Below are 24,217 nucleotides of genomic sequence, written 5' to 3' on the forward strand. Positions count from 1 at the left end.
ATTCACTCCTACTACTTGGGAGAATTTTTAGTAATCATCAGTATTTAAGGTTTTTAAGAATATATTTCGTAATTGTGTATTTAATTTGAAGTTATTATAGATAATTTTAGATATTTACCATGGAAGTTGATAAAGATAAACAATATTCAAAGTAAATATCAATTCCTTAAAAATTTTTGTGGAAATACTTTTTTATTTAAAATGAATAATATGACATAATAATAATATACATAAATGAAATATTATTCTTATGACATGAACACTGAGGTTTATATTCGCGAAATACAAATAAAACATTACGCGACTCATAATATTAACTGCACTTCTTATTATCATCAGATATGGCTTATATATATAAAACTTCAAAAAGGGACCAAATGAAAATGTTCAGTGTCTACATTAGTCACAAATACATCCACACAGGATAAATATTAACGATAATCTTCATTCTGGTATTTGAAGGTTTAATAGTGTTTCGCATTTAAGAACCTCTAAATATTGTGTTACATATCTCTCTTACAACTTATTATTTTTCCACCTATATAGTTTCTCCGTCTAATATCTCAGAAATAAATGTAAATAAATTTAAAATATTAATGATGTAATTTAAGATTATTTCTAATTAGAGGATTATTGCATTCCTACTAACGAAATATTAAACAATGTTATCTAGTACATGATATGGGAATATTTATCACAAGACGTCATAATAAAATAGGGTATTCATTTTGTCGATAATAAAGTTGTATTTTATGTGTGAATCAAAATTATGGTTTATTTTATAACTAAATTTAATCATAAAGAAATAATGTGTGTCAATTTTAAGTAGAAATATTAATGTTTAAAGGTAGTTGATAGTTGTTTACATGGGGTAGGACAGATGGCACCACCAGGCCAGTGCACAACAACACAATGGTGTGGGAACAGACGCTACTCCAACTACTGTGTTATATTGGTCTTAGTAATAGATAGTTTACGTTGATTTGGAAACGCTCGTGTTCCTAAAGAAATGGACGATACGACTGAAAACGACCATTGTCTTAATGAGAGAAGTATTGGTAAAAACGATGAAACAGCTGATGTGCTTCTAAAGGATTCCAACTCGGCCCGAAGCAGTGTCCCTAAAGTTTCTCTTCGATTACCATTTAAATCAGAATCATTCAAAGCACAGTCACTACTCGCTAGATTTCATAGTTCAAGGAAGTCCGACAGTGGTATTAAAAGTGAATTAAAATCAGGTAACAACGGGTCTGGACACGGATTTCCTCGTGGATGGAGTCGTCAGAAACAAGTAAATAATTATGATATTTCTCAGTGTGTTGGATTCGTACCAGAAAATACTTCAGCAAGTCTTCCAGATGATCTTAACCAAAACCCAAGTGTAGCTCTAAATGTTAGCAAAGTCACATGCGCAATTAATGGTGCATCTCGAGCAACAAGTGATGTACCAGAGACATCCATATCAGGGTGCATCTCAGAAGAGTCGCCCTTTTTGCCCACGGGTGGGCAAAGGGTTGCAGAAAGCTGGTTTTGTACATGGCCCGGTCGACCAAGAAAACTTAAAAACCTAAGAAAAAAACTACTCACATCTGGGACAAACAATAAGAATAATTCTGGGTCTGTTAATGGTATTGAAAACCATGAACGAGGTGAAGAAACTCAAATTTCATCTTCTCTGTTCCCCAAATCTTTGAATACAGACAGATATGAGGAGTGTGATACACCCAAGAATTCTGATATAAGGCAAGAGAATAGTGAACCTGAGATGTGTTCCAAGGTTTCAGAGTTGCCAAGTCACCATGTATCACTAGATACATTGTTAGAATCGTTGCCATTAGTATATGATCCCTCGACAAGGCAGTTATGTCTTGGAACTTCCAGGAGAGTCCAAAACGACTCCTCCAACAAAAGGATGTCCAACACAAATATACTTGATAACTATAACTTTGACATTCCTCCTGAAAAACAGAAGTTAGACTCCAATAAGGGATACTCTGAATTAAAAGAGAAGGGTGAAGAATCTCAGAAAGAAGCTTTATTGAAAAGTCCTGATGCGGGTGATATAACTTCCATACCTAAATCATTAGAGATTATTCAAGAGGTTGATGAAAATGGAGAAACTGTCAGGTTGATTGACAAGAGTACACCACAGTCAGGTAATGTCAGTGGTAGTTCTTCTTTAGAGAGAGGAAACTATGAAAGTCCAAGAAGCAGTCTTCAACGGGTTGGCACAAACAACTCTCTTTCCATCACAGATGCCAGTTCCTTCTCCAGTTTATCAAGTTCCAACACTGAGTTATCTGCATATTCAGCTTCAGACAGTGCTGTGTGTCTTGGCTCACACCAGTCTGACACTGGATCTTTACGAGACTTTGTGCTTACTGATAACGATGGCAAGACCAAGAAGAAAGGAATCACAGATTTCCTTACTCGGTAAGTACTGTACAGTGATTAGTTCTTTCACTTTGTTATAAAAAGTCAATCTAAAGAAATAGTGTATTTAAGATATGCAGTAGCCACTTGGTATAAAGTTATTAATTTAGTTTCGGTCATCCGGGGAATATTAGGAATTTGATTATTGAAATTAGTAGTTTAGACAATTCAAAGACACTTTTCTTCTAAGACGTTTATTTCGCAAGTAACACAAATGCAAGGGGGTCGGGGGGGGGGGATCCCTGGTTAGGTTAAATTAGGTTATTTGTGAGAGAAATGTCAAAGAAGAAAAGTGTCTTGGAAATGTCTAAACTACTTATTCCAATAGTTAAATTACTTATGCTTCCCAAATGACCGAAACCAAAATTTTACCGGTGCAAATGCTCAGTCAGCTGATGCTGCACTTGCATTCTCATGCATTGCTGGTAATATCCACACCTCCAAACTTTTGTCCACTTCCAAATTTTAAACTTTGTTACAATTGTATACCGTACCTATATCTTATTGTACTGTACTACGTAATTAGCATACAGTATAAATTAAAAATATATAGAATACAGTACAGTAATTTATTTTATTTAATTTGCCTCATATTAAATTAGAGTACAGTAATTGAGGAGAAATTGAACAGTGTGGCAACTTGCTGAGTGACTGCTGGTGGAGATAAGTCTACTTATCCTCAGTGAGTTTGAGGAGTAAGTTATATGATGATTGTAGGAATTTGACGACATACAAAAAGGTTCATTGGGAGTGTTGGAGAATAATGAAGTAAGTAAGCATACAACTGTACAAGTACTGTACCTTATTTTAGAATATTTTCATTATTACTGTACTTAGGAAACAATTATAAAAATGGCAAAAATAATGTTCGTAATTTCGGATTTTTATTTTTTTTTGTAAATTAAACCTTGGGATTTTTTCGTAACTTGGATTTTTGTACACCAAACCTTCATAAATTTGAGACTGCCTGTATTGTAATTCTCTCTTGGTAAATATAATAAACACGGTATAGAATTTCTATACTGTATTGATATATGACATATCACAAGTTGACTCAAGACTTCAAGTGTTGTGATTCGGTTGTATCATGAAGAATTTGAGTTTGTAATTGGGTCTCCAGCTTCCCTTGTCAACTATTGCATTAAGAATGCAGATCAAAGGCATTGGCTAAATTACCTGTCATGGCAAAATAGCCTGACAGGCTGTTTTGGCCTATTTTGCTGGTCCATTGTTTATGTAATGTATAGAAGTAATGGTACAATAGTATTTATTGTTGTATTAACCACATATTACTAATTAAGTTATCCTAACCAACCAAACCTACCTAATGTGCTAACTTGGGCCCTGGCATATTAAATATCTTAGTTCTAGGTTGTTTGTGAGGAAAATGTCATAGAAGAAAAGTGTCTTAGAATTGTCTAAGACTCTAAGCTATTGATTGCGAAGATAAAATTCTAGACATTCTGTTGTTAGCAACAGTACAGTAATACCTTTTTCAGTAGTTTTCTGATTATCAGCTTATGATATCTCAGTTTGAACTTATGGGTAAATACGAGAAAAGTGTCATTGAGGAAATTTGTCTTGTTTTTCTTTGAAATTATTATTAAATATAAAAAATCCAGCCATTTCTCGCCACTGCTTATGATTTTTATAGTACATTACCGGTACTGTAATTTTCTGATTTTCAACTCACGATATCTTGGTTATGGGTGAAAAAATGAAAGTGGATCCCAAAGACATGACAGCCCGTTAGTGACAGTGTAGATACAGCATACTGTATACAGTACTGTACTAACCCTTCAGTACAAGTGGCAGCATGGCTGGTACTGTTCACAACCGCCTTCACTTTCCTGGGTTGTAAACTTAGGTACCCATTTACAGCTGGGTGAACTGGGAGCACCCAAGAATCAAACCACTGATCCCTGGAACAGGTGGTGAATGCTACAAGTGTCATAGAAGGGCTAGTGGAGGTGAAGATGCCCCCTCCATCTCTCTTCGGTAACGTATCTTCTGACTGCAATCCCATCGCTATTAAATCAAGACAGTACTTGGAGCCTGATAAGGAATTTATCAACATAGAAATCAGCAGGATGTTAAAGGACGGATTAATCAGGCCTAGTAAATCCCCTTGGAGAGCTCAAGTGTTAGTCATAGCTGGGGAAAATCATAAGAAGAGAATGGTGATTGACTACTCACAAACCATCAACAGATACACTTAGCTGGATGCTTATCTCCTGCCAAGAATCGAAGACATGGTGAATGAGGTTGCCAGATACGATGTGTACAGTACCCTTGACTCGAGACGTGTCTACCATCAAATAGCTATTAAAGAGGAAGAACAACTTTACATGGCATTTGAGGCAGGAGGCAAGCTTTATGAATTCAACAGAATCCCTTTTGGGGTTATTAATGGAGTGGCAAGTTTCCAGCATGTGATTTATGGAATTATTGAGAGAGAAAGACTAAAGGATACCTATGCCTACATTGACTACATAACTGTATGCAGGAAGACAGAAGGTGAACATAACAGAAATTTGAAGCGTTACATGGTTGTAGCTGAGAAATATAACCTTACTCTAAACAAAGACAAATGTGACTTTCGGTTATGCTCCATCAAGTTACTCGGGTGTGCTGTATCCGAAGGCGAGATATGTCCCGACCCTGAACGTCTCGAGCCTCTGGTGAAACTGCCTCTGCCAAAAGATCCTGCCTCCCTCTGTAGGACTATGGGGATGTTGGCTCATTATTCTTGCTGGATACCACAGTTCTCAGAAGATTCACCCATGCCAATGGATATCCCTTGCCTCCCACTGCTGTTTAAGCCTTTGAAACCCTAAAGATGGATGTTGCTGATTCAATGATCCAAGCCATAGATTCTGCTAGTCCATTCACTGTGGATGCTTCTGAGCATGCAAGAGCTGCTAATGTGACTCAGAATGGGCTCCCTGTTGCCTTTTTCTCACGGGCTCTCTCTAACTGTGAGCAGAAGCACTCGTCAGTTGAAAAGGAAGCATACGCTATATTCGTAGCTCTAAGGAAGTGGAGACATTATATAGCTGGCCGCCATTTTAAGATCATAACTGACCAGTACTGTATAGTCTTCAGTCGTGTTGGTACTGTATCATAAAATAATGCATTGTCAGTGACAAGATATTCTATGTATCTGTTTGGCTGAATAGCTTATTCTATGATAATTTGTAGACCAAACCATTGCTTCAGGAAGAGTCATCCCATATCAGTAAGAATTAAAAATAAAACATGGTCAATTTATAGTAGCGGACATAGATACAGTTTAGGGATTTTTTTGTGTAATGATAATTTGAGACAATAACAAGACGATTTTCTTCTATGATATTTTGGGCACATTTTACCCGTAACCAAGATATCGTGAGTTGAAAATCAGAAGACTTCAAGAAAAGTTATTACAGTACAGTATCTATTGCATTTGTTAACACCAACGAAATCTCTGAAATTTTTACCTTTCAAACAATAGTTTAGACAATTCTAAGACAGGTTTCTATGACGTTTCCCTCATAAACGACCTGAAACCAAGATATATAATATGCCGGTGGGGGGGGGGGTCAAAGGGCAGAGCCCCCCAGTTAGGAAGATAATAAGGTTAGGTAGGTTTGGCTGGTGCTATCAACCACATATTACTAATTAAGTTATCCTAACCAACCAAACCTACTTAACCTTACCTAACTTCTTAACCAGGGGACTGCCCCGTGAAACCCCCCAACATATTAAATATCTCCATTTCAGGTCGTTTGCGAGATAATCATCATAGAAGAAAACTGTCAGAATTGTCTAAACTATTGTTTGCAAAGATAAAATTTCAGAGATTCCGTTGGTGGCAACAAATGAAATAAAAGCTGCTTTAGTAGTGTTGTGATTTCAATTATGATATCGGTTACGAGTGAATGCGAGAAGTATCATACAAGATTTTCATCGGCATTATTGCGTTTACACACTGTTCACTAATCTATTATCATATTCGAATAAGACGTCTAATTATTAGATAATTTTCATCTATTACATTACTGGTGGAAATGTATAATAACGGAGATAGCTTTTCCAAAAAAATTTATATTTTCTTCTATTAACCTCCCACCATTAGCGTCTGCCTCTCTCCCAACACTGCGTGTCTCTCGCGTCTCCTTCATAAATCATCACGTGCATGCGTTCCCGTACACGTCACGCAGCCAATCAAAAGCGTTTTTGCTTTTGGAACCAATTAGATTAATTTTGGGTTTAATTCGGAGCATATTTGGTCCAATCAAATTCGAGTTTTATTTTGGGTCTCATATTTTGAAATTCAAGTTCAGTTCCGACCATGGAAATCTGCGATGGGTGTCACCGATTGCAATTTTTTTGAGAAAAAAAAACGTAGAAACTATAGCATTTTTTCGATGGCATGGTGTTCTTCCAACCTCAGTAAAGTGTACTAAGAGCAAGACTGAATGTAAATATCGCAAAGACCAACATATGTGGCGTTGGGTAAGAATCTCAGAATCCAACGACGAACAAGAACCAGGCCAATAAGGTAAGAAATAGGTGATTCCATCATATTGTGAGAGTCAGTTAGGTTAGGTTAGGTTTGGTTTTTGTTTTTCTAGTGTTTTTTTGTTTTGTTTTTTTAGTCGGCTACTTTTTTTTCGGAAAACGTCAAACGAAAAAAAAAATCGCCAAAAAACGACTAATTTCCGCCCAAAATGAAGGTCATATTCAGTATAAACACACACAAATACACCAGAAAAATATATTTTTTACTTGCTAAAAGTGAACGGTTTTTGTCTGAAATTATCATTAAACAAAAAAAATCCGTTATTTCTCGTCACCGCTTAGATTTTTGTTTTAGTCCGATTTCAACTCATACCTCGGTTATGGTTAAAATGCGCCAAAAGTGTCTTAAAAAATAGTCTTAATTTTGTCTGATATAAGACCAAAAAATTCTTGGTGAAATTTCAGTCATTCACCGGCCTTTCTTAACGCGGTTATTTATGTTTTTCGTAACGTTTAGACAATTCTAAGACTCTTTTATTCTACGATAATTCCGCCGGAAATTAAGGATAACCGAGATATTAATTTTTCAATATTATTAGATTTGCTCAGTCATAGAAGGTCTGACCACCCATCACCTCCGTGTTGGCTTCTTAAGCGTCTACAACACATGTGTGGGGGAGTGGTGTGGGAGTTTCTTATTGGCTATTGGTTACTTTGCGGTCTGTTCTCCAAAGTGAGACGACTGCTTGGATAGGTTTTAAAATAACTAGATAATGGAGATGTAAAAAAAAAAATAAGAGATGCGGCATATAAAGGGACTGGGTGTTTGTTTACTTTTTTTATGAATTTATTGGGTTATTATTTATTCACGTACAATTACATTTTTCTGTATGCAGACATAACATGAACTGAAGATAAAGGCAGGAGCCGTGCTGAGACCAAACCTCGTCAAGTTCTCTCTCACGATGGCCGAGATTTGAATGAACCTCGGAAACTTCAATCTCGGACAAGGGAACGTGACGAGCTCAATTTCTGGGCCGTCGCCAGACAACCTGACGAAATTTGGTCGTGACCCTCATGTCCGCACGGTTAGCCTCAAGAATTAACCCCCCCCCCACTCACACTCATCCTCCTGTCACTATGCATCTTGCTGAAAAAACCCTAGGCCCTTCAGGCACATGAGTCACGAAATCATGCATGAACTCTGCATGCTTCCTTGTTGGGCGCTGTAAACACTTGCGCTTTGCCTTGAAACACAGGATCTAAGGGGGTGCCCAATAAACTTGCCCCCTCGCGGGGCAAATCTGAATCTTGGGAAGTCGAGCCATATTAATCAGTTATGCATTTAAACTAACATATTGTGGTAGTATGTCAAGCATGATAACTGATCCGTGTGAAATAATATATTGCAAATAAGGATTGTGGCTGATGCTCATTTTTATCACTTAACTATGGCGGATTTACTCGCATGAATATTTTTGTTTACGCGCAGGGTTTAACCCACAATCATTGCCATATTGCAGTGCACATCCTCATTTACGAGTAGAGGTGGAAGTCCTAGCGATTGAGTGCATGTCCTCACTTTGGTTAGGTTGCATACACCTAGTCAGAACAGTAATTGCTACCCCCCTCTCTACTTGTAGCCGTAGCCACGGCAAGTGAGGGCATGCGATCAGACAAACCCTTCTCCCCCTCCCTTCCCGTCTAAACGTTACTGGGTAGTTAGAATTATCGTGGCTGACGATGTTGCATTTTGTCAATATCGGCCTAAACTGGCTGTGGGCCTGGCTCCGATTACTGACTGTACTGTACATCATGAAGATCACCCAGGTTTAATGGATATAAGTAATCAACAGGTGGTGGTTTACCGCCAGTCGTGAAAGTCATTCACAGATTTGTAAATTTTCTTGGTTGTGATAAGATAAGATTAGATTTCAGAGATACTTGATGTTTAAAAGATATGGAGATAAGCTTGTACAATCTTTCACTTGCTCCTCCCCACAGGCAGTCATTGGTGGTGGGTGTCGGTGTCCTGGGTGAAGTACTGTAGGTCACTGGCTGGACTTGAAGTTGCACAACATTTAGAATTAATTATCATGTTGACTTCGTATCAATTAAACCAATTAGTGCTGTAACTTATTCAAGTCCATTGATGTGTCGACGTCGTAACGTATTTTAAAATACTGTATATCAGTCTTTCGGGTGTCTTATTGTATTCTGATTGGTGTATTTTTTTATTTTTAAGTGTACGGTATAGTTTTCTGTCAGTACTTAAGAATTAGCTACTTTTGTTATCAGTTATTCTTTAAATGTGAGAAATGTAAGATAATGGGAGCATTTGAAGATAAAACAAAATGGTGCCAGTCTCAGCTCTCCCCACTTGACATGGGTGTGGGGTATCATCATCAAATTAATGTTTAGGTAAATATTGTGTTTGGGGGAGTGAGGCAGAGAGCTATGGTGTAGTGGTGCTCTCGTGGTTTTTCGTCGAGGACTCGCTACCTCCTGCGTCATGCTGATAAACATTCATGTGTTATTTTCCCACCAGCCAGTGCTGGAACCTGTGATTGTGTCGAGTTAGTAAGCACACACGTATATACACTTGCACATTTTTAGATACACATATTCATTCTGTAACTTCGGGTGATTGACTTTTTATTGTTACAAACATTGAATAATCTTCATAAGACTATGTTTGATGTTCATTGTGAGTCCCTGTTTCTGACACCGGAGACGTTACCGGACGTGAAGCATACCAAGGTCACCCTTGTCCTCTTCAGCACCTGTCCCACGCTTGTAGGATCTTTCCCTGTAGGTTGACTGTTAAGTTTTGGCGCTTCACCTTATAGAAGATGCGAGAGGGGTGCCCAGTAAACTAATTCATGCAAATCAGAATCATGGTTCTACTCTTCATTCTTTTCCCAACCTTCTTTATCGTTTCCATTCCTTCTCTTCTTTGCCCTTCCTTTACTCCATTAGCTATGTTTATCTTACCATCCGTATTCCAGTCTTAACTTTAATTCGGCAACATATGACCAAAGCTGTTGCGTCGCCAGGGATGTAATTACCTCAATCAATCCATCAATCAAAATTAATGTCATTTCTTCTGCCTCTCTTTCTAAACAAGATTGCTTGTTTTGTTTGGATGAATGCCAGATTTGTGTGACGGATGTGTGTTATGTTGACGAATCTTCCTGTGACAAATGCAAGTAAACGCCAGCGCAGGTGATGCGTGTTTAGATAACTAGAGGTGACTAAGCGGGGCGGAGGCACAACATGTTTACGTCACTCAGGGACATGCATTGTTTTATTTTATTAGTCATATCAGGGGTTTATTGTTGGCACAGCACTGTTTGTAGCCTTTGAGTGTACATCTGTAAAGAAGACGTTTGTAGTGTGTCTGTGGGCCTAAGAATCAAAGTCTCTGTTGACTGTGAACTCCTGAATTAAATCTTGAAGATATTCAGTAATTCTGGTTGTGTGATATGTCTACCTCCATGCACACCTGGATTTTTATTTGTTTAACTTCAGGATTTTTAGGCCCCTTTACACACACAGGTTAGTTCCAAAAACAATATCGTACCAACTTTGAACCTCAGGCAGCAGGACCGTTCAGATAAGTAGGGTATGAATAATATAAGGCATGAAGGACCTTTGTTGAATACTTGTGTAATAGCCACACTGGGAGCGGAGGTGTTACAGTATGATTGGGTAACTAGGAAGTATGAAGGGAAGACATTTTTTGAAATAACTTGAGATTAATATGAAGGAGGAAGATGATTGAATCACAGCTAATATGCGGAGGGAAAGTGTTTATCTGGATAACATCTAAAATGAAGAGATACAGGATATTTTGTAAAGCCCAATGTGGTGAAACTTTGAACACGTGTTGTAGTGAAACTAAGTTTGAAATTGTAAACACGTTGCTGGAGAAGCTCAAAGATAATGGTGTCATAATTATACAGAGGGTACCTTGAATAGTTCACATATCACCAGTGAGGAGATAGTTTTATAGTGAATCCTTTTAACGACTCTATACGGTAACTTCAATTTGTCTGATGGAAAGTGAACGTATCTTAGTTGCGATAGTTTCAGTATTGATTTGTTGTTATTTTTGTAGGTAGTAGGCAGCTACCAAACAGGGAGGTACTACCGCCTGGGAAGAAATTGGAAACATAATGTATTGTCTAATGGTAGACCCTGCTGCCATATGGCATCGCAAAAATTGTGACCAAGTCCCAGGTTGCTGATCTGAATTTCTTCATCATTTACACACAATTGCAGGGTCTCAATTGTTTCTCTTACTATTGACAACGCAACATACATACAGTATATAATTTCTCAACTATTGATCTTTTTTTTCATTTTTGTATTTTATTATTATTATTATTATTATTATTATTATTATTACAACATTTTCGCCCCCCAGGCCCCGATGTGGGTCAGTGACCTGTGCCCGGGTGGGCCGATCCCCATAAAAAAAAAAAAAAAAAAAATATATATATATATATATATATATATATATATATATATATATATATATATATATATATATATATATATATTAAATAAAAAAATCGTCCAGGTAGCTGCATTCTTGATTATGTATTCAGTTGTGAGGAACATTCATCGTCAACTCGAGACAACTGTGAATCGCCCGCTCCATACATTACAGTCCTAGGCTTGGAATAATTGTAAAGTAATTGAAGTTGAATATACAGCAATTAATTATAAAATTTTGAATAATTGTATACGTTATAGAATTTTTAAGATTAAAAATAATGTAATTTCGTATTCAAGTTTAATTCATTTATAATTACATTATGAAACTTGGGCATGAGGAAGGATGACCGAATCACGTCCGTTCAGTGACGAGGTCGATGACAGAGTTGCCGACTGCTGCGGTTAGTTTCCAAATTTGTGTGAATTAGGTCATAAAAAGTCTGAGGGGATATTTAGCACGGCAGGACATTTATTCACTTCCAGCAGAGCAGAGCGCAACTGGTGAAGCAACTTTCCGGGAACTTCTGCTAATAAAGTCCAACAAAGAAACTTCCCACGAGCTCACAAACAGTATATGAATGTGTTATGCTTGAAAGTTAAGTAAAACTTTTGTTTCAATGATAACATTAACGCATAGAAATATATATTTTTAACTTATTACTCAGTTACGAGTGTTTATATTTGGCCATCTGTTTGTTAGTGAGTGAAATTAGGATAATTTGAGGTTTTCGGTGAGTGTGTGGCCATGGTGAGCGGACACCAGCTCTACACCTCCCTGCACTCCCACACCAACCACAGTTAACAGTTCCACTTACCCAAACTGATGGTGCAGGAGCCTGTACTCCCACGTATATGTGCTCCCACATATACACGGCAGTTATAGCTCCAGTGACCCACTCTGTCCTCTCTGCAAAGACGGTTGCATCATATACACACACACATCCGGGAGAGTGCCATGGAAATTCATAAGACAGCTGTAAAATTAATTTCCACTTGATTTTTGAGGAATTCAAATGACTTTATATATATTAAGGGATAATGAGATCCATTACGTTGAACGTGAACATTATAATTCGGCCAATCCCGTCGATTTTTTTTTTACGGGCATTAGCCCACCCGGGCACAGGTCATTTTATGACACATCAAGGCCTGGTGGGCGAAAATATAATAAAATTACAATACTACTACTAATAATAATAATAATAAAACTTAATATAAGTAATAATAATGATAATAATCACAACAATAATAGAAATAATAGAACCATAAATAAATAAAATATTAAAAAATTTCAATAGTGAGAAATGATATATGTATGTTGTGTTGTCAAAGTAAGAGAAACAATTGAGACCCTGCAATTGTGTGTAAATGAGGCAGAAAGTCATATCAGCAACCTGGGACTTGGTCACAATTTTTGTGATGCCATATGGCAGCAGGGTCTACCATTAGACAATACATTATGCTTCCAATATCTTCCCAGGTGGTAGTACCTCCATGTTTGATTGCTGTCTTTTACCTACACAAGTCATCAACAATTAGATAGTGAGAGATACAACTGGATGGAATGTGTTCAGGCGTTTATTAAGAATGTCGTGGTGGGTTTCACTAGATTACAGAAAGAGGCCGACGAGATAGAGTACTGTATATCCTGTAAGTAATCAGGTTGTCAATGAAATACAGGGTATATATATAAATTCTAAGTTGGGTTTCACAGACGACTAGTCACGTCACACAAAAAGGCCTTCGCTCCCCACTCTTCATGAGAAAATAAGATTCTTCCTCCTTTTCCTTTCCATTGTTGTTTTGTTGTCGACAGAACAATGCGCCCCGCCTCTTCTCTCCTTCTGACTGTCACATCCACGGGAGATTGGGGAGAAATGTTGTCACTGTCTCTGTTGAAGGATTTTTATTAGTGGTTAATTTAAGCCAGGTTAGGTTGACGTCACGATAACGGGACATTAGTGACCTGGACATTGAGACAACACCATAACGTTCCACTAAACATAACCGTAACCTTTCGGTAACTTCATGGTCAAAGTTCGTTTCGACCATAATACGAGAGGATAACGTTACCACAGTACAGTATATCGGAACAGAAGGCATAGAATACCTTAACAAACAACCCTCTCCAAGCAAGGTTAATCCCGTTTATATATTATGCACTGTACTGTACTGTACTGTGAGACGTTTGCAAATGTTTATTATCGACCTTGGTGATAAATAAGTTGATATTAATGTATTGGGACTAATGTCTTTTGTTGTGATGAAAGGTTTTCTGGGTGAAGCTGACGTAGAAAAGGTGTTAGCACAGTAGAAAACTGAGACGTATTTGGCAGAATGTTGGGATATAATAATTAGTAATAGCAATGAACGATAATAATAAGAGTTAATAGATAGTATTGATAGTAATTACTGGCCAAGATAATCAACATATCGTGTTTACATTATAAGTAGATACTGATATAAGAGAGTTGTTTGTTTTAATGTGAAGCTAACAAATCCAGTGGCGGAATAAGGAAATGGGGACTAAGTTTACTTAAGAACCGTGAAGTTGGCCGTGGCCTCCGCGCCCTCTATACTTCACTGGATTGATTAAAGCCATTATTAGACTACATCTGCTTACAACAGGAACAAGTCACTGAGTACTACCAGACTTGAGTACGAGTACATATCTTTCTGCGATTTATCTATGTTAAAATCACAGTTTAATGTCAATTTTCGTGAATTCGTGGGTGTGGAGATGTGACACAGCTTAGGTGGACACAGCAAGTGTGGAGTTGAGGCGGAATCCATTGAGATGTAGAACTAATGCCGCTCTTAAAGTTGGTGTAACATCTTATGTGAAGGCGAATTAAACCGTTTGGGTTGAGGCTTTGAATTAAATTATTGCATTAGCTTTACTGTAAACAGTTGCTAGTTGTTTAAAGTGGACAAAATAATCGGTGGTGTGGAACAAGTGAACAGTATTCAGACTGTTAGAAGGGAGGAACGCTGTCATAATATGCACTCTGGAAAAGGAAATTATTCGCGACTGATTTGGATATTTTAACGATTTGAAGGGCAGAGTTTGTGAGTACATCGTTGAAGATTAGTAGCTATAGTTTTCTTTTATGACTCAGCTACTCCCAAACATAAAAAGCGCCCCCGGAGCTTGCATGTGGTGGTACAGTTGCGGAAATGGGTTGTACACCCCCTGTGGTAACTCGTGTCTTCAAACTATTTATGAATGAATGGGTATTTGTCGTGTAACGATAGACGTGATTGGTGGATAGGTCATATAGGTTGGCCGTTTGGAGACACGGATTACCACAGGGGGTGTAGGAACACATTTCTACAAATGTACCAGAGGCGGATTGGAAGCAGCTGGCTGTTGGGGAGTATTAAGACGGACTGTTGAGGTCTTGGAGAGCTAAGACAGGGATGAATGAAGACTTAAATGGAGAGGAGGGTGGTAAGGCAGGTGATGTGCCCTCCTGGTTCCTGGTGTTGGAGACAAGTGTATGCGGGTATTAGCTGTGGGGGGGTAATGGAGTTGTATAGGAGAGGTTGAAGAAAATATTTATGATTAATTGAAGGTCGCTACTTACATCTATGAGTGGAACAAGTTACATAGAATAAGATTGTTTTATAGGATGATTTTGTGAGGAAAATTTTTTTGTTGGTACAGGTATGAAATGGGTCTCCCCGTTATGTTCTCTACAGCACCTGCCGTAAGTGCTGTACACTCGTATATACCGTAATGTAAAGGACTTGGAATCTTGATCACATCACAACTTCATCAAATGGTTTCTTGATATTGAGTACGGTGATAGTTTAAAAGCGTCGTAAAATGACTGTTGAAAATGTTACCGTGTCAGCCATAATTGACTCCCCAAGAGGTTTAAAAGAGTTCTCCATAATTTTGCAGGTAAAAAAAATTACAGTATGTGCCACCCGGAAACAAAACCACTGTACACATGAATGAAGACAAGGAAGGAAACAAGCAAGGCTAGAACGAGGGAAAGCTTGGTGTTGAGGTGACGGGAGTGACCACTAGGCTATGTGGAACAAATATCTCCTTAATTGTAGCCTCGCATGGCTTTATGGTAGGGCCTATCTTTTGAGGGGCTAAGTGAAACCTTCAGCGTCCCGGGACGTTGGTAAGATGGTAGTATCTATAATATGTTTATTTTTTATTAGTAAAGCCACTGAAGTGCTTTTTTTTTTTTTTACAAAAGTCATCATTTTGAAGGCTTATGATGCTTGATGCAATTGTTGTATGACTTACCGTCTCAGGTTCATGTGTTGAAAATGGCCTTTGTCCTCATCTTTCGAGGGAATTGATTATGTTACCGCAAGCAACAAACACATAAACAAATATTGTGTTAGGCTGTAAGTCATGTCATGTTTATTGGGTGTGCCTGCCCGTATGCAGTATGTAGTGTGTTGAGATGGGTGAAGATGAGAGGCCCAGAAGGAGGTTGGAGGGCGTGAAGGGAGTTTGTAAATGTATAATTATAATCACCTGACTCAGCCATAGCTGACCAGCCAGGGGGCCAGGCTATAGGGTGGGCATTTCAGTATAGCTACCCATATCTTAGAGTCAACACCTACCCTGGCTTCTCTCTAGACTTTCAACACGTGAGTTAACTAGTACTTATTGTGTACACAGGTAGACTGTGTCCATTGATCAGTGTGACAATATAGAAATATGGCAAATTGAGTACTCATTGTTTTTGTGTTAAGATTAGACTAATTACATAGCCATGATTGTTATGTAAATATATATTGGATTAAACAATTATGTAGGAGTGCCTATGTATGACGTATTTAAAATACTAAATGAATTGTATTCAACAGGTTTGACCGAATTATAATGTTCGAGTACTACGTGAAGAGTCTAAATATCCTTAACCGCCTGACTGGCGGTTACAGATTATTTGTTATAATTATCATAAGATTATGACAAAGTCACCCCCGTCTGTTTCATAGTTGTTGGAAATGACTTATCCTAATCGATTGCACTCATGGGTGTACTGATAAAAGAGCCATCCTTTATAAAGTTGACCTGGAACATTAAAGTGATTGGTTGATTGTATTATTTAAATCTTATATTAACGATATTTTAATCGGAACCCGTGACAGTCTTCCACGTCATAATCATTCCAGTAGACAACAGCTGATGGGTCACTTCAGTAAAAGCTGATGGCTCATTTCAGTAACAGCTGATGGTTCACTTCAGTAACAGCTGATGATTCACTTCAGTAACAGCTGATGGTTCACTTCAGTAACCGCTGATGTTCACTTCAGTAACAGCTGATGATTCACTTCAGTAACAGCTGATGGTTCACTTCAGTAACAGCTGATGGTTCACTTCAGTAACAGCTGATGGTTTCACGGAATGTGATGTACTTTAACAACAGTTGATCCAATATGGTTATTTTTTTTTGCCAAGTTTTGGTGTTCAGACTTTCGAGTGCGACCCATATCTGAAACTTCGCGACCCATTGATTCAAATACAAAAAAGAAAGTCAAATCACATTTATTGTCATAACACCTAACAATAAAGAGTGGCTGAAGGCTCCCACTGTGTATCGGTAACCTGGAGTGTTTAAATAAAAAACTGGCAAAAGCATAGGTTTACTGGTTCATTGCGACCCACTGAAAATCTGTTTCGACCCTTGGGTTGAGAACCACTGCTTGACGAAAGACGATACACCGGGCAACGGTCACTGGGTCCAGGGGTTGCGTCAGCTGCTCTTGGGTTTTCTTTATTCTCCACATCCGCCCTCGTATGTAGGCGGCAGGAAGGTGGAGTAACGACGACCACACAGGCCACATGTTGACGGCGAGAAAGCGGGCGATGGACGGGATTTGCATCTCCCATGCCAAGTATTTCTCTGTGAGCTAAAGAGATAATCAATGATAGATGGTCAGCTGTTGCTTTATGGTAGATGATCAGCTGTTGTCTTACGATAGATGATCAGCTAAGTATTTCTCTGTGAGCTAAAGAGATAATCAATGATAGATGGTCAGCTGTTGCTTTATGGTAGATGATCAGCTGTTGTCTTACGATAGATGATCAGCTGTTGTCTTACGATAGATGATCAGATGTCTTACGATAGATGATCAGCTGTTGTCTAACGATAGATGATCAGATGTCTTATGATAGATGATCAGCTGTTGTCTGTGAAATGCTCATTTGTCCTTGTTATGTTTGTAAACCTATTCATTTGGCTTATATGTATTATTTAGGTGTTACAAAACCAAAACACCAAGTTTACATACATAACTTCTTCGTTAACAAGAGAAAACGACCCTACTGTTATGGTTAGGTTAGGTTAGAGTAGACTCCGCCGTGGCTCCCAATATATTTCACTATCCTCCCTTGGGAACCTCCAACGTCCCTGTGGACCTCCTGCATTATATAAAATAATAATGATAATAATGAAAACTAACGATTCTGGTCAAGAGGTGAAGAGAACATTCTTTCGTTTTTTACTTTTGATAGTATATAAAAATTACCCGGTACTCATTTAATGACTGTAATGCTCACATAATTACATCATCAACGGGTTTCACTGAACTATAACCAATAACACAGTGATGACAACATTTAAAGCCATCCAGTGAGTGATATGAAAGTATAATATTTTGTAACGTTACAGAGTCCGCTGTGGACCCTTGGTAGACCATAGTCCCCAGTTAAGGAGCCACTAGACCAGACAGCGTAGGGCCGTTTTGGTTGGGGTATTTTTCTCGTAACCTTTTTTTCGCCCTCTGCCTCCTTCCCACCATCCCAATTATCCTCTTCCTCCTCTCTTGGGTGAGTGCTGGATAAAGGTTGGGATTCTCCTCGGGAAAGTAATGAGGTAATTTGAGCTACCCGGAGGAAGACCTGAGTTACCGGGAGGAAAGCTTCAGTTAACGAGGAAGGTACGAGTTACTGGAGAGGGGGGAGGGGGTAAGAGTTATCGGGGGCAGATTCTGTATGTTGCTTTCTGTCAAGTGTTAAAAGTGAAGTGTCTCGTTAAGGTAGAGTCTTGGGTTTTTTTTAATGGTATTTGTGTACATAATATTTTGGTGTTGTATCGAAGGTCTATCAGTGAGGTGCGTTCTTTGGCATCTTCTGCTGTGTGAACCTTTATTAATCCGACGATTCCAAGACAATAACGTCCCCAGAGAATAATATCTGGGATTCCCGATTAGTTTTAGTCATTGCCCCAAAATATACCTGAAAACAGTACTGTACTAATTTAAATTGTATTTTTCTTAATTTTTTGTTGAGATCACTATCTTCATTGTCGTGCTTTGCATGATTACAAATAAAATGACCAAAAGTGCACCTATCAGGCCCTGCGAAAAATGCTAAATTACCCCCGTGGGGGTAATTTAGCCTAGTATCTTGTAAACATGTCTGGCTTTATAGCAACTCTCGACTTACCTGTAATTGTACGGATTTTTGTAGATATCTGATAAAAATAGAATGAAATAAAGACACTATGGAACGAAAGAAAATAAATGTTGCAAAGACTAAGGTCCCCTAACCTTCTCTGTGATGTGGGGAGCAAATCTAGGCGACGTCCTGTGTGTGTTACTCTACGTGAGTTAAGTAACTTTAAGTGTGAAGTTAATGGCCGAGAATATATATTTGTGTTTTCATTTGGATACAGGTTAATTGTAATTTTTGTCAGCTGAGACTTTTGAAGACGGGTTTACCGTGTGTGTGCGCGCGCGCGTTTATAAGGACCTGCATAGTAAAACCTGACTGGGTGTAAGGAGTTTACTCCGCGCACGGCTCAACTTTATGTTTTTTTGTTTTGTTTTTCCTAAACGGTTCACTGGAGGAGGAGGTTTGCCGTCACCTGCTTGTTGATCTATTTATATATAATACACGGGAAGGGAGAGAGGGTTCCAACACCCCTTGAGTTTAAGTGTACAAGAAAAGGGAAGGATGTTTAGTGATACCAGTATCTACAAGGGAGGGAGGGACAAAAGCTGCAGCATCCTCATATTGGTGTAGACTGTGGAGGACAGAGCTAAACTTATACATGTTGATGATAGTGTGTTAGAGGATGTACTGCTGTACGTCAAGGTAAAGGCAAGTGAAATTTGTTTGGATAATAAGATAAGCTGCCCTACTACCAATCATGGTGGCCTCGGTCCGAACCCAGGACAATAGTTTTATCACTATCCTGACACTGCTTAACGATTCTTTCCTTTAGTTCATACCATACCATGGTCAAGCATCTTGCAACAAAACAAATGTTTGAAGACGACTAGCTGCCTCTTTAAAAACCAAAACCCATTACTGCTAACAGTGCACTACATTCGTACACACACACACACACACACACACACACACACACACCACATCACAATTTGAAGACTCCCTCGAGCTCCTTAGGTGAAGGACGAGATCCCAGGATGCAGCAAGCGTTCCCTCTATGGATTGTTAAGCGGAAGCGCTGGAACAAGTAACTCGTCTTCTGGTGTCTCAGGTGTTTTCAGCAAATATGTAACCAGTTTATGCAGGAACTTGAGGGCATTGTGCTCCAAAGTCTCGGACCCTGTTGAGACAAAATAATATTCGTGGCTCATGTTCCTGTACCTTTCCTCCTCCTGGTTTTACCTTCAGCTTGCTGTCCTTCCCGATTCAGCTACATTATGGGGGGGGGTAAGAAGACTCCAGGGTGGAAGCACATGCGTCATCCCCCAACAGATGTTTACCATCCTTTCAGGGAAGTAGCGGGGTTATGTCTGGGCACTTGCTGTCATCTATAGATCTGTGGCTCCCTATGTGTTGGGCACCACAGTTGTCAGACTCCTCTTGATAATGTCATTAACAATTGGATGTTGGGTGGTTAGGTGCCTTTGTGGTGCGTGGTGGCGCCAGGTGGTGGTGACACCACTAATACGATTAGAGGCTGCAGTTGGGTTCGTTTATTGTAGAGGGCAGTCACTGGTGTTCCCACGGTCACTGGTGCTCCCACGCCCGCAGTCACTGGTGCTCCGACGCCCACACGCACCGTTGAGGAGAGGGAGAGAAGCATCACCGGGGCAACAGATATACTAACGTTGATTAATAAAGAAAATGACAATTTATTGAATGTTTATAATGCTGTAGCGACTTTATTGCTCATTCTGTCAAGGACAGTAATCGTTATGTGGTGGTCAGGATGTTAGGCTCTGTGTGTCTAACTTTATCATCTTATCGTGTGTACGTAATACAGTACAGTACGTGTGCCCAACTAGCCCCGGTTTTATACATGCAACAGTGAGTTCACAGGGTGAGTATGGGGTGCACAATAAACTAGTCGCTGTCTGGCAAAATTCACGGAGAGAGAGAGAGAGAGAGATGATACCGAGGATATTTCACAACACGAGAGGATATTTGCACGAATAAGCACAATTAGTGGTGGGGTGGGTGAGGGACGCGTCAGTACTGTTCTGGCAGTCAGCATGTTGAGCTCAGCCAAGCCAGTTTTCATACTACAGACGGGATGATAGTCTCACCACCAGTGATCAGTACATTGTTGTAGGTCAAGTTGCCGTAGGTTAGTGGAAGACACTATCTCTCACCCAGGAACATTTCTCACCCGGTGTAATTAATTTTAGAAATAGATTAATGAAGACTTTCCTCCTCCAGATTAAAAAATTGGTGAATATGCTGAAAACAAATGTGGTGTTTCGAACTGTTCCGTGCAGTACACTCAACCTCCTCTAAGATACAGTAAGAGAATACAAGCGGTGAGGCCGTTGGGTGTTGCGTTTAGGGGACTGAATATTTTAGGTAGTAAGTCTTAGGTAAGAGGGCGGATCAGGGGACTGAATATTTTAGGTGGTAAGTCTTAGGTAAGAGGGCGGATCAAGGGACTGAATATTTTAGGTGGTAAGTCTTAGGTAAGAGGGCGGATCAGGGGACTGAATATTTTAGGTAGTAAGTCTTAGGTAAGAGGGCGGATCAGGGGACTGAATATTTTAGGTGGTAAGTCTTAGGAAAGAGGGCGGATCAGGGGACTGAATATTTTAGGTGGTAAGTCTTAGGTAAGAGGGCGGATCAGGGGACTGAATATTTTAGGTAGTAAGTCTTAGGTAAGAGGGCGGATCAGGGGACTGAATATTTTAGGTGGTAAGTCTTAGGTAAGAGGGCGGATCAGGGGACTGAATATTTTAGGTGGGTAGGTAAGTCTTAGGTAAGAGGGCGGATCAGGGGACTGAATATTTTAGGTAGTAAGTCTTAGGTAGAGGGCGGATCAGGGGACGGATCAGGGGACTGTAAGGTAAGAGGGCGGATCAGGGACTGAATATTTTAGGTGTAAGTCTTAGGTAAGAGGGCGGATCAGGGGACTGAATATTTTAGGTGGTAAGTCTTAGGTAAGAGGGCGGATCAGGGGACTGAATATTTTAGGTGGTAAGTCTTAGGTAAGAGGGCGGATCAGGGGACTGAATATTTTAGGTGGTAAGTCTTAGGTAAGAGGGCGGATCAGGGGACTGAATATTTTAGGTGGTAAGTCTTAGGTAAGGGCGGATCAGGGGACTGAATATTTTGGGTGGTAAGTCTTAGGTAAGAGGGCGGATCAGGGGACTGAATATTTTAGGTGGTAAGTCTTAGGTAAGAGGGCGGATCAGGGGACTGAATATTTTAGGTGGTAAGTCTTAGGTAAGAGGGCGGATCAGGGGACTGAATATTTTAGGTGGTAAGTCTTAGGTAAGAGGGCGGATCAGGGGACTGAATATTTTAGGTGGTAAGTCTTAGGTAAGAGGGCGGATCAGGGGACTGAATATTTTAGGTGGTAAGTCTTAGGTAAGAGGGCGGATCAGGGGACTGAATATTCTGTTATATTAATTTTGTGATATAAAAGATCACTTTTACATAAATTCATATAGAATGATTTGTTACGGTGTAGTTAGTGTACAGTTGTACTTGAAGGAGTTCAAGGTTGTAACACTCCAGGTACGACCACTGACCCTACAGTGCGGAAACTTCACTTTTTAATATATAATTATTTGCATCAGGGGGTGCCAAAGGTCACTTGTGCTGTCCATGGGAAGCCTGCTGTTGCTGCTGACTGTTTCCCGCCAAAGGGTGTACTTTTGGCGGGGTAGGGTCTGGGGTCTTCACCAACCTCACACCTGTGACGGCGGCCACACCTGCTGCTTTGTTTATGTTTACCTCCTGCAGTAATGTTACTCTCTTAGGTGCCGGTTATTTTATCCTTAATCGGTGGCGGTGTTGGGAAGTTAATGTTAAATTACTCATTATTTTGTTCGTTTTTATTAATTCTAATACTGTAGGTATTAACAATTAATTTATTATTTATTTCGCGTAAGTCACTTCCCCCAGTTATGCTGTTAACTATCAGTTGTAATGTTTATCTGACAAAGAGTTGTTTGTAATGTATATTAAATGAGTAAAAAAAATGTACAATGGCGTAATACCGTACTATTGAATGAAGCAACATGTGTGTAAATATATGTTCTTTACTTCACTTGAGATTGTTCACAAATCATTCTCGATTAACGTGTTATTTGGGTGCACTTGTCGCTTGAACATTACAAATAAAGAGTAAAGTGATGTAGCTAGTCTCAGGTTCTTAGGTGTTGAAGATGTCCTCCGCCATGATGGATGCGCACCATTTGGGCTGACTTGATAAGAACATAAGAAAATAAGGAGTCTGCAATAGGCCGGTTGGCCTGTGCATGGCAGCTCCTGTCGAGAGTTACTACCACTCTCTATCGTCCACGAATCTTTCTAGCCTCCTTTTAAAACTTTCCAGCGCCCCAGCACCTACTACACAGTTGCTAAGCTTGTTCCACTCTTCTATACAAGAGACCACAGTGTACACCCCTCCAGGTATTTAATAAGGTAACCTAACCGTGTTGTGTTCTCTCTCCAGTTGACAGCTTCTCTCCCTCCACTTTCTCCTCTACACCTCATTACTCTCCTCTCAGTGATTCATTAACTCGTCATTATAAATATTCAGCCGCCAGGAAAATATTGAGTTTGTGAGAAGGTTGTGGTAGACGGTTGTTGATGAGATGTACAGTACCTGACAGATTATACAATATTAACACAAGCTTCATGGATAGCCTGTTGTTCTTCTGTTTTATCTTATTTTTTGTTCTCCAAATGGATGCAAAGATACTCACGGTTTCTTTCTACCTGTCTAGTCAGTCACCCACTCATGCGCAGATTCAACACACACCATCAACAACCATCGTCATTGTATCTTGTACCTTTGACCTTGTTTAATACAGTACAGTACAGTATTAAGTCAGGGTGTGCGATGGTTAATGGTACCTCACTGACCTGGCTAAAGTGATGTCGACAGCATGCCAGCACCCAAGTCGATGATCTCAGTCGATTGCCCCACCCACCCACCCACCCACCCTCCGACGTTATATTAATCTCTTCACGGGACGAGTCAATACATTCCTTTACGACTCGTGTATACATGTCTGTCACTGAGGCCCCGCTGCTGCATTTATTTTTTCAGTATTATGAGAATTAACTTAACCTAACCTAACCAGATCATTCAAGTTTAGCTTAGGTTTATTAGGACAAGTTAGGTATGAGGTTACATTAGGTAAGGTTAGATTCACAGCGTAGGTTAAGTTAGGTTCGGTTAATTTAAGCTAGGTGAAGGTGTTTATTGAAAGCTATGGTATGTTTATAGTTAAGGTTGTTAGTGGAAGTTAATCTAGGTTAAGTTTGTTTAGGTTGCTTTGGCTAGGTTAAATTAGATATGGTTAACTTTAGTTGGGTTTGATTAGTTTAGATTAAGTCGGGTTAGGT

At 39.3% G+C, this 24,217-nt stretch overlaps 1 protein-coding gene across 2 annotated transcripts in view; it reads left to right on the forward strand.

Moving 5' to 3' along the window:
- Nucleotides 1–872: 872 nt before the first annotated feature.
- Nucleotides 873–24,217, forward strand: part of LOC121868855 (TBC1 domain family member 14-like) — a 69,427-nt gene continuing 46,082 nt past the window's right edge. Inside the window, exon 1 of one of the 2 annotated variants that reach the window (XM_042369842.1) lies at nt 873–2,433. In XM_042369842.1, coding sequence (XP_042225776.1) covers nt 1,010–2,433 — 1,424 coding nt within the window. In that variant the 5' untranslated portion in view covers nt 873–1,009. The remainder of the gene's footprint in view (nt 2,434–24,217) is intronic. The other variant, XM_042369841.1, reaches the window with a different exon arrangement.

This window comes from Homarus americanus, unplaced genomic scaffold (genome assembly GCF_018991925.1).
Source record: "Homarus americanus isolate GMGI-L3 unplaced genomic scaffold, GMGI_Hamer_2.0 scaffold30535, whole genome shotgun sequence".
Classification (NCBI taxonomy): Eukaryota; Metazoa; Arthropoda; class Malacostraca; order Decapoda; family Nephropidae; genus Homarus; species Homarus americanus.